Below are 12,024 nucleotides of genomic sequence, written 5' to 3'. Positions count from 1 at the left end.
ATTTGTACAACCAATATTGATCATAATTAATATTTCAATTAATTGGGGGGAGGCCCGCGGACGGTGGCCGGAGAGAGAAGAGAGGAGGGAGGAAAGTTGTAAAATACCAAAAATATCCTTGCATTAAAATTTTAATTCAAAATTGTCAAAATTATAAATTTCCTAATTTATCTATTGATTTGTAGTTAATATTGATTCCCACAGTTACCACAAACTAATTAGTTCTCATTTGATTAGGCCCCTATATATATATATATATATATATATATATATATATATGTGTGTGTGTGTGTGTTATATTCAAAATAACCACTTGACGTGGTTCTTTATCATATTCAAATGAGAAAGTATAAAAGTTGATGTTCAATCTTCATGCCAAAGTAATCACTTTACCACCTCCTTATCATGGCTCGCCATATTCAATACCAACACGACATATTCTTCTCGTCTTTTGCTTTCTTCGCCTTTTTCATCTCTACTATCCACTTTTTTCATCATCCTCGCTTTTTCACACTCTCCAATGGCTTTCTCTGTACCATCACTATCTTTTATACAAACCCCATTTCCCTCTCAAATCCCACTTCTCCTCCACATCTCACCAAACAATCAACATCTACTCAATCTAAGCAATCATGCCTTCATCCATCTTCTTCTTCGTGCATTTGGCTCTGTTTTTAGGCAATTCAGGTAAGTGCTTTCCTCATTGAAATTTCGATGTAAGCGTTTATATATTCTGACTGCCTAAATTGTTAGTGTATGAAACAATCTTAATTACATGTGTAACTTGTTATCGGATTTATATAGTTTAAATGGATGAAAGTTGTTTTGGATCTGTTTCGTATGATTGAGATCTGAGATTAGGGTTTTAGTCTCTTTTTTTTAACGTTATTAAGCAGGGTTTTAGTTTAGAATACGATTGGCTTCAGACAGTAACACCAAAATGTTGAAGACATGGATCTCTAAACTTTTAAGATGGTAGTAAAAAGGCTTTTGCCATAATCATCCATGTTCCTCAATTTCAATTTGCACAAAAGTGATTGTTAAATCCTCAAATGGAATTTTTTAATCCGAATCCGAGGATCAACTTCCAAGCTATAAACAATTAGCATATTTACATACAAAACGAATTAATTTAAGCATAAATCCAAGAATTAGGTATTGTAGAGGAAGAAGGAAGTTAAGAAGAAAACCCTTTGACGATGGAGAGGGAGAGGGAGAGGAACTTTGACTATGAAAGGGTTGTTGGGCCATCTCTGAATCATTCTGTAGTTATAAGGAGGGAGAGGGGAGGAAGTGAAATCAAAAAAAGAAATAGCAGTAATCCCATGAACCCATTTGTTATTGGAATAGAAATCACCTAAAAAAATGTCATGTTTATAGGCCTCAAAGATCTCGTAGGCCCCTTGGGTCCTACCTAGGTCGTGCTCCTCGTTTCAAGCTTCAAATGGACGCATTATGGGTCTGAAACAGAGTCTCATAGCAAAGTTACATGGTTATGCCCGTTCTAGAGCGACACCCTCTGTTAGCCCGGTCATGGGCCTGCAGGAACAATATAAGTCTTGGTCCTCCATGCCAAGGCCGACATCACCTTTGGTTAGTATATGAAGTTTTTTGCTGTGAGGATGAGGAAACCAGGACTATGTTGTACTTGATTCATCCGGATTCTAATAAATGAACCAAACGAAACGAAACCAGCTTAGTATATTCCACCTGTAGCAGTGGAATGTACACGGACCTGACCTTTACTCAAAATAATAGAACGACTTTTTATGTGACAACTCCTAGCTTGTGCCAAGTGTGGCAATTCTTTTCTGAAAAAGATATTTGATATGTTGAAACCTATGATGTTTACTAGTGTACTACTGATTTTGACAGTCAAGGGGTCAGACGTTCCATATGTCAAAGACTCGCATGATTTTGAGAGAATGGAGCTTGATAGGGAGAAAGAAGAGTTATTTCCTCGTATACATAGAACACTCATTGAATATTTTCACTATAAATTAACCGAATTTGACTCAATTGATCCTCCAACCACAGCCTTACCGTCAGCCCCAATAACGAATCCAGTGACTGCCCCAGCTGTGACTACCCCAGCTGTGACTACCCCTCCTGTTAATTCTGCACCAGGGATTGTGACGGTGCCAGGTGCTAATCCTGTTACCAATCCAATAAATACGCCTGTCACTAATCCAGTTACAACCCCAAGTACAAATCCAACACCATCACCGCCATCTGGAGGCAGCATAATGCCACCTCCGTCAACATCAGGAGGCAGCATAATGCCACCTCCGTCAACATCAGGAGGAGGAGGAGGAGGAGGTCGCTGGTGCATAGCCAAGAATGGAGCGTCGCAGGCAGCAGTGCAGTCGGCCCTTGATTATGCATGTGGGATTGGGGGGGCTGATTGTTCGACGATTCAGCAGGGTGCAAGCTGTTATGATCCACCAACACTTGAGAATCATGCTTCATATGCTTTTAACAGCTATTACCAGAAGAACCCAGTCCCAACAAGTTGCGATTTTGGAGGCGCTGCTGTTATAACCACGAACAATCCAAGTAACAGAAACTTATATACCCTTCATTTTAATTAAAGATTTGTTTCTGATTTTTGTCATGCTGAATTTATGTGATTTAACAACAGGCACAGGCTCTTGCGTCTTCCCAGCATCATCATCATCATCGTCTTCTACTTCAACACCCACATCACCAATTACACAAGCACCTGTTAATCCAACATCTCTGCCTACGCCTAACACATCATCATCATCATCATCATCATCATCATCATCTTCGGGGTGAACTGTTTGCTCTTGCTAGCATTTAATTATTAAAATTAATAGAGGCAAAATCAGCAATTTTCTAAGTTATATATATCTTGATTTTACAGGATGCAATCTCCTCCACCAGGGTTTAGCTTAGGAAACCCTGATCCAACAGGCACAGGGCTGGGAAGTTTTGGGGCAAGCCCTCCATTGATGAACACAGCATCTGTATCCAACAATCTGCCCCCTTTCATTGCAATAGTAGCATCCATCATAACCAGCAAACTGATGTAGGTTTCTTTCCTCAGCAACAGGATTGACTTTCTTTTTGACAGGAGGAGTAGGGACTATGATGATATTTGATAGTATAATGGTTGTTATTTGGATATATTTGTATAATAGAGAGGTTTTGCAGTCATGTTATACGTAATTTATGCGCTATTCATTATTCCCTTCGACGTGTTAAGTATAGCATGACCCTCATATAGTTGTGGTGGTGGTTTGCTCATGTTCGGAGGAAACCAATGGTGCCTCTAGGATACCAAGTGTGACGGTGGAAGGGGCGAGGGAAATACAAGATTATAAATAAGATCTAACAACCACGCTCAACAAAACATAATAATCATGCAAGAATAATAAGGGTAAAAAAGAAACGTTACACAAATGATTTTATGTGGTTCATCCAAAATAGAGTTAGGGGTTGTTTGTTTACCTCTTAATAATTCTATTAAGAATCAGTCTCTTAATCGTTAAGAGGTGAATTTTGTTTGGCTAAAAAAAGTTTACCTCTTAACGGTTCTAAAACCCTCTAAATGATTTTGTATCATGGATCTCCTTTAACCATTCAACGCCCTAATTTTGTTGTAAATAATTACCAAACAATTATATTTTATTTTTGACTATATCATGAGAGCCTCTTAACCATTCTGCCCCTTAATCATCCAGCACTAAACCATTCAGTCAAATAACTCTTTAGCAAAGCTTCATCTCCTCGTTTTTTATGGCAAATAACCAAAACTGCGCTTGACATGAGAATTGATTTGATGCATCTCATTGTTGTTGATCTTCAATTAAGATTGTTCTAAAGTGGAGATCCTTTCTTACCATTATTACCAAAATCCAACCCGATACCATAAATAAGAAAATAAATAAATATTTCTTAGTATATCATAAGAAAAGTTAAATACGGAAAGATAAAGAAGCACTAATAAGGTTGGAAAGTCAAAAGTTAAAAAAAAAAAGCAATAACACTTCATTAATTATATTTGCAAAGGAAGACAAACAGATCTTAGAATATACATTTTATTAATTATTATCATACATTGATGAAACAACTTATTTTTTTCTATAAAAACACTTATCAACTTATAATAAGTCATAAGAGTTTAACTTCTTCAAAAATTCATTATTATCAGTTTGGCACCGGTATAAGTTGTTTATCCAAACACTCAAAAGTGCTTATTACCGGTGTTACACCAGAATAAGTCAATAAGTTGTTTTTATAAGCAATCCCAAACACCCTCTGCTGTCTGAATAAGGTTCGCTAGATCCCAAGGAACCCATGTTCAGCTCAACAAACGGAACAACTCCTTGTCCCATATACAAGTTGTGCTCGTTGATGCAGCCCAGAAACACTTAAGAGACAGAGTTGTTCAATTATGGCTCATCAAACTCCAGCATTTGGCTTACGACATAGACGACCTCCTCGATGATTTACCGGTAAAATTCAACATTATTACTTACTTATTGGGTAAGATTTTACTCCATGAAAACAACACCGTATGCAATAATTTACCTGGTAAGCTCTTACCGTGATAAAAGTCGTTGCCTTCACTTACCGGGTAAGACTCTTGTTCCTTGTCTCGCTCTTACCGGGTAAGATTTTTGGTCCTTGTCATATTCATCGGGTAAGATAATGTGACTTGGTAAGCACTTACCCGGGTAAACGTTTGATAAACGGGGCCCTAAATGTGTTGGAAATTGAGTCAATACCATTAGTTGAGGTTTTAGAGATCAAGGATGTTTTGTGACAAAGCATGGTTGGTGTGTCTCCATCAATTCTACAAAAGGTGTGATGTGGCAGAGACACCCTGACCCCGGCTCGCATTGGACCGACGCCACCCTACCTCCATAGGCGCGCCCCCTGGCAATCCCCTGTCCAGGTAACCTGCAGCCTGTTGGAATCGAACCCAGGACCAATTCTCCAATAGTCCCCTGCACTGCAGACCCCATGGCATTTGCGGGGAGGAGGTACCGATCAACTAATTGAATAGGGTGGGATTCGAACACTAGACCTCCTAGGAACACTAGACCAGCTAGTGATTGGTGTCTCCATCAATTTTGAGATTGAAAATGGTGAATATAGAAGGACTTACTCAACTATCTGGAGATGTTTTTGAACATCTTGGGGCAGTTGAATATCTATGCATTAGCAGATGTGATGAAATTATGTGGTGGTTTGCAGAATGTTTTTAGATGAAATGGAATCTATTAAAGAAATTTGACTACGAAAAAATTGGAATAGAATGTTGTCGGATTTGACCACCTGTTTGGTTAGCAGACATTAAAATATAATCTGTTAAGAAATTAAAATTTGTCTGTTTGGTTAACGGAATATGTCTTTGAAATTGGAATGAAATATTGGTAAATGATCAAAATGTCCTTTTTTTGAAAATTTTAGTTCTTTTAAAACTGAAAATACTTTAATGAAATAATTATTTAATATGTAAAACAATATAAAATACTTAACCTAAATGTAACCATAAACCAAACCACGTTACTAAATCATAGTAACGGTGGTTTTGTGCTCCTCACAAGGGGCATTTTGGTCATTTTACATGAACAATTTTGTTCTTCCAACTCATATGAACATCTTGTTCACACAAAGAAATGAAGATGACCATTCAAGCATATGAATGTCTTGTTCTACATTATTACATCCATAAAATCAACACTAATCTTGTTCTACGTCATTAAATCCATCAAAATCAAATTATACACTAAATTTTACAACCAAATCCGTCTCCCAGACCAAAAACATCAAGAACATTGCCGATAACAAGCATTACCAAGAACATTAAAAACATTAATTACCTAGGAACAAAACTCGAAAACTGGGTTTCAATGGCCCTAAAAAGAAATTTGAAGATAGAGGTTGAAGCAATATCAAGAACGCTAAAAACATTTACAACTTTGAAGCATAACAAAGTTGAACATCTTGAAGCAAAACCCATATGGAGTTGTTGTCAATAGGGATTGAGAGAGGGAGGGTGATGTAGTGAGCGGCAACATAAGGTGGTGGTCGCCAGCGTCGTCAAAGAGAGAGCATGAGAGACAAAAGAGAGTTCTTGAAGCAAAACCCAGATGGAGGTCAACGACCATCGTCGTTGTTGTCAAGAGGGATTGAGATTGAGAGAGGGATGGTGCCAATGTGAGTGGCGCCACGAGGTGATGGTCATTAACGATGTCAAAGAGAAAGCAGGGGAGAGATGAAGGAGAATCGGGATTTGTATATTCTAGAAAAAGAAGGAAAGGTAGAGTTGGATTCATGAAGATATGAAATATGAAGTAGGCGGCAACTTTATTTATAAAGTAAGATATAAAACGACTAAAATGCTCCTCATTTGCGAAGCATGTGACCCCTTTAATGGTCCATTCTAACGGTCGTTAGCCTTAGGTACCAAAACCAACACAAAATGCAAATCATATGGGCGAGAATGTAATTAAATAAAGTCAAGGGACTAGAACCAGATTTTTGGTAAACGAGGGGGACTAAAAATGTAATTCACTCTATAAATAATTAAACTTTTAAATCTCCTATTAGAGAAATTTCTGTAAAGAATCTGTCATATTTGGCGGGAAAGATATGGCGAACAAGGTGATCGGTGAAATGGGTCTGCCCAAATCCATTGGGAACATATTTGCTGCTCGCAATATCATCACTGCAAAGGTACAACTTCCGATTCAAACTATATGTCGAACCCTATTGCTCATCATTTTCACGATTAGGGTTTCGTTTATCCGTCTAATTTAATCGATCAGTGTTCCATTTGCATCCTGTTGTGTTCTATATTACTTTCATTCTAATCCGAGTGAGACGTTTATCTGGGGAAAGGCAACTGTAAAGCCTAAAAAGCACTGTTGATTGTTGGTCACTGCTATTCTTTTCACCCAACTCGTGTTACTTCAGTGGGAACATATAAATAGGAAGATACGATATCAGAAACGTATGGAGTAATTACAATTAAAAAGGATAACCTATTTAAGTTAGTCCTTAGCATTGACTTTATTGTCTATAATCTTTTTTGTTAGGATGCATTGTCATTGACTGAATTTGAGTTGATGGAATTGTTAGATGTGGATTTGGCAGAAGTTATGTGTGCAGTGGCTCTCATTAGCGAGATTGCTTCTCCACCATATCAAACGGTAAGCTTACCCTCTTAACAGAGTTCAGTTTTTATGGTACCAATCCGCTCTGTTCTGCTGATAACAAGATTCCAACATCCGGTCACTGTGCTAGTAGAACTGTAGAAGTGGCAGTGCCAATGCATCAATTGGCACTTGTCATTAGCTCTGTTCACGAAAGGGGTGGAACAATCGGAATTATATTATATTGATCTTAACTGTTTCAGCTGTGATTTTAGGTGCAATCTCTGCTGGAGCAACGAATGCAAAATGAGTATCTCACAGGCCATCTTCCCACGCATCTCAAGGGTCTTGATGCAGCATTATCTGGTGGAATACCATTTGGTGCTTTGACGGAGTTGGTTGGGCCCGCAGGAATTGGAAAATCACAAGTATGTCAAACCTTCTTTTTGTGTTTATACATACCAATTTCTAGTGCATCAATCAAAATATCATATGCTTCAGTAGACATTTTAGGCGATAGTAGACAGTAGTCGGTATGCTTGGTCATTTTTTTATCTCATTGTTTGAATTGCAGTTCTGCTTGAAGATTTCTCTTTTGGCTACACTGCCATCTTGTTATGGAGGCTTGGATGGTCATGTAATATATATTGATGTAGAATCCAAATTTAGTTCAAGAAGGTACCTATGAGCTGCATTTCTTTTATTTTTGTTTTTAATTATTTTTTCCTTTTGACTGGCTTTGCTTTAGCTTATGTTAAATCTGTAGTTCCTAATATTTTGATGCTTTGATCTGTTCTTTACAGGTTAATTGAAATTGGTCTCAATAGTTTCCCAGAAATATTTTGTTTGGAGGGCATGGCAAAAGAGGTATGCTTTGTATTTGCCACACTCTACATTAAACAGTAAGTGCAAGCATACAAAAATTCTTATTAAGATAAGTGTTTGACTACTAGATAATCTCCCTAAGTGCCCTAATTGGAACTAATATTTTGATTGGTATATGGTGAATTGGGAAGAAAGGTAGAAAAGTCCTGTGATGGTTATTAAAAACTTGATTACTCAAGTTTGAAGCAAAGGATTTCATGAATTTGTCCGAAGAAACTTTCACTTAATTTAGGATTTGAAAAGATGGAAACTCGCATATTTTTTATAGTGTTTTGAATATTTGACATCTGAAGGTGCATTTTTCATGTTTTTGTCTAGATGGCAGGTAGGATCACAGTTCTACGACCAGGTTCCTTGACCGAGTTCACTGAGAGGTACAGAAGTTGACTCTATCATCTTACTGATATACACATCTGCAAAATACTTGGAATCAGGGGCAATTCCGGTGTAGTGCATATGGTGGTATGGGCCACCGCTTCGTTGTTCCTACGTTGGAGTGTAAAAAATTATAGGGTCGTGAAGAAGGCCACTGTATCAATTTGTTGTGTGCTACTGTATATATTTTGAAACTACAATAAGGACACAAGTTTCCCTTGGTAGAGTTGGTTTGCAAAGCTTTTATTCTAGCCCAGGAGTTTGAATCCTGTTAGTGTCATTTTCTTAGTTTTTAGCTTTTAATTTCAGATTTATTATGCTTCTGAAAAAAAATTGCAACAGAAGACTTGAACATAGGACCTCACATATGAAAAACAATGAACTAACCAACAGACTAATGGTGATTTTGTGAAAAATATCTCTATATTTGTTTTTTATAGTCAAATGGAGCCACTAGTTGGAAAAAAAAAATAGGTCCGTCTCTGCTCGGAATGCTTGCATTAATCGAAAGATTGCAATAGGGATTCTAGCTTTTGAGAGGCCAGCTCTCTCCCAGGCTCCCGCCCAATTTAGTTTCACCAAACAAAATGTCCCACTCCCCTCCTTTCTGTTGTATTTAACAGCCCCCAAATTACTAACGGGGACATTTAGAGAGAGGAGGGAAAAACCCAGACAGGGCTGATAGAAATCAACATGAGAAGAACTTGTTTATGAGATTAGCTTATATAAAGAGGCCTCCCCATACTTATTACCATATCCATCTTTGTGCCATACAAATTTGCTTTAATTCTAACTAACAAGGTGTATATGATCGACTAAATATTCATGCCTTACAAACATTCCCTTTCCAGCTTGCAGAAAATCAAGTTTTCAATCCTCCAGCAGCAAGTGAAGTTGCTAGTCATTGATAGCATGGCTGCTCTTGTTTCAGGGTGAGTTAACTTAATTTTAAATCTCTATGTATGCCCGAATACAGTTGTTTTTATGTTGTAAGCTCTCTGACTTCATGGAGATCTTCGTTCCACATTAATTAATGAATTTTCAACGTACCTTTTAAAGACTTGTGCAACCCTCGTTGTCATTGATTATCAGTTTGTTTTCATCTGGAACATTGTATAACAAGGTTAAGAATACTTTAAGAACCCACTACAAACCAATATGCGTAGAACGCTCATCCTGTTGTCTTCAGGGAATACGAACAAGGACCTCCAAGGCAACATCCATTGGGCTGGCATATATCACTTGTCAAGTGAGGCCCATCTTTTTTAGTTATTCTTTGTTGTAAAACTACTATCTTATTAACTGATTTAATGGACTTATGTTTTCTTTCTTAATTGACATCTCCAGGTCACTGGCTGAATTTTCAAGAATACCCGTGGTGATGACAAACCAAGTAAGATCTCGAAGCACGAGTGAAATCTCTCAGTATTCTTTCCAAGGTATGAAGTCAATGTTTTTCCGTCACAGGTTGCAAGTTTTCTTCTAAGTTAACAAATGCAATATAAAATGATCGTATGCAGCGGAGAGCAGGGTCGGTGTTATAGAAGATACTGCCAATTTTGATTCTCATCTTGTTGCTGCTTTGGGAATTCACTGGGCTCATGCTGTTACCATTCGTCTAGTTCTTGAATCTAGATCAGGTTGGTTCAACACTTACTAACGCATATGATGCAATCTTCCAATGAAATGCACATGATGGAGGGATGTTTGCTTTTTCTTACCTTTTCTATGTTTCAATGTGCCTGTTTTTCTTCTTCTTTTTCTGCTACTTACTTTTTACTAGTCTTGGTTGTTCTTTCCTTTTCGCTCATGCTTTTGCAAGGTGGTGTTTTCACGAAACAGCTGCTCTGTCTCTTGGGGACAGGTTTGCGTACATCCCAAACCCCAGACCCTACCCCCAAAAAGATAGAAAAGCTGTTTCCATGAAGGCCGTTGGATTGTGCAAAAGTGTGAGCAGACAAGAAAGAAGAACCAATGCTTTGTGAGCATTATTAGCGTTATATCTACTATCTAGCAACCATGATGCTCTTGGTGCAGGCCAACGATTTATAAAGGTGGCAAAATCTCCAATGTCGCCACCTCTTGCATTCCCTTTTGAAGTTACTTCATCGGGGATATTATTGCTTAATGATGATGGAGTAGAAATGACAGGACCGCAAATAAATGCAATCGATCATCAAGGTTTGTTCTAACTTGTACCAATTTTACATAATGCAATTCATTCATACCCTGGTTTTCCATCAATGCCCTCTATAAAGGTAAGTAGTTGTTGAACTAATTGTCAACAGTAAAACATGAAGTGCACAGTAATACTGCTTAGTTTGTTTTTTCATATGGTAGTGTACATAATGCAGGATATAAAATGATTGTGGCTACAAGCAGGGTCGGACCCAGGGGGTTTCGTAGTGGCACGTGCCACCGTTTCATTCCTCCATCGTAGTGGAAAAAATTACACGGTCGTGAAAAGTGTCACTGTATCAATTTGTTGTGCATAATCGTATATATTTTGAAACTACAATGAGGACACAAGTTTCCTTTGGAAGAGTTGGTTTGCAAGGTTTTTCTTCCACTTCAGACCCGAGCTCAAATCCACTTAGTGTCATTTTTTCAGTTTTTTGCTTTTAATTTCAAATTTATTATTTTTTGGAAACAAATTGCAATAAAAGACTTGAACACATGACCTCACATATGAAAAGCAATGAACTAACCAACAGACCAATGATAATTTTGTGAAAAAAAATTTATATATGTTTATTATAGTCAAATGGTGCCACCACTTAAAAATTTTGGGTCTACAAGTTTGCACAATGATTGTTGACCATCTTCTTGAACTACAATACTCCCCCGGAGCCCATATAAATAGAACATTTAATTGAAATTATGCTCCAAAATCATTGCTATTAAGTATATAAAATACCCCTTGCAATATGAGATCATCATGCTACTTGCTAGCGTCAGCTAACTTTATATAGAAGAGTATTGCAAGTCTTCTTTGGTATCTTATATTTTTGCCAAGTGTTTGTTAGGAGGATTTAGGTTCTCGCTGATTTAGCCCGGCGGGTAAGGAGGTGGGTACCATTCAGAATGAATGAGGGGTCCACCTGTCATTAGGACACATGATTTACCTCCTCCATGATGGTTGTGGGACCAGTATAGTGGAGTCACCTCAGAGAAACCCTCTTCATACCTTTTCTTTTTTAGCAGAAGGATTTAGTTTCTTGTATTTATACATGGTAAATACTCACACATGTACACTCCTCGTTTTGATGTGGTTTGAAACTTTAACCTTGTGGAGGTTGGGCCCTACTGAGTATCACGGGGCCAATGACCCTTTGGTAGTATTTAACTTTTTTTTGGATTGGGAAATGACTTGGAAACTTGTATATGATGAAATGCAGGTCACAGTGACATAATTTGTCATAGGGATGAAAGGTGAAGATCATATAAGCTTGCATCACCCATGTCTTTTGAGCTCGTTTCAATTGCTTCCTGTGGCCTAATTTCTAGCAAATCTTCACAACTGGATGTATCTTGTTTCTTTCTATTTGGTGATTCCATTTCAAAGAGAAGAGGTTTCCAAACGTTGTTTATAAATTTATACATCGTGAAATGGAAGTTGTAAATAGGATTAGGC

At 37.7% G+C, this 12,024-nt stretch overlaps 2 protein-coding genes across 2 annotated transcripts; both read left to right on the top strand.

Annotated features, from left to right (window-relative positions):
- The first annotated feature begins 542 nt into the window (after positions 1-542).
- On the top strand, positions 543-3,207 carry LOC112513364 (mucin-2-like). Its single transcript, XM_025119600.1, has 4 exons — positions 543-687; positions 1,876-2,556; positions 2,642-2,795; positions 2,888-3,207. The coding sequence occupies exons 1-4, from the start codon at positions 633-635 to the stop codon at positions 3,054-3,056; spliced, it is 1,059 nt and encodes a 352-aa protein (XP_024975368.1). The 5' UTR covers positions 543-632; the 3' UTR covers positions 3,057-3,207.
- Positions 3,208-6,627: 3,420 nt separating this feature from the next.
- On the top strand, positions 6,628-11,913 carry LOC112513627 (DNA repair protein RAD51 homolog 2). Its single transcript, XM_025119953.1, has 12 exons — positions 6,628-6,711; positions 7,074-7,187; positions 7,406-7,558; positions 7,705-7,808; positions 7,934-7,997; positions 8,334-8,389; positions 9,242-9,322; positions 9,580-9,639; positions 9,738-9,829; positions 9,911-10,030; positions 10,428-10,571; positions 11,789-11,913. Exons 1-12 carry the CDS (start codon positions 6,628-6,630, stop codon positions 11,824-11,826), a joined length of 1,110 nt encoding a protein of 369 aa, XP_024975721.1. The 3' UTR covers positions 11,827-11,913.
- Positions 11,914-12,024: the final 111 nt, after the last annotated feature.

This window comes from Cynara cardunculus (genome assembly GCF_001531365.2).
Source record: "Cynara cardunculus var. scolymus isolate 2C chromosome LG 5, CcrdV1, whole genome shotgun sequence".
Taxonomy (NCBI): Eukaryota; Viridiplantae; Streptophyta; class Magnoliopsida; order Asterales; family Asteraceae; genus Cynara; species Cynara cardunculus.
The sequence above is the reverse complement of the archived record's forward strand: the minus strand, read 5'-3'. Positions and strand labels throughout refer to the sequence as shown.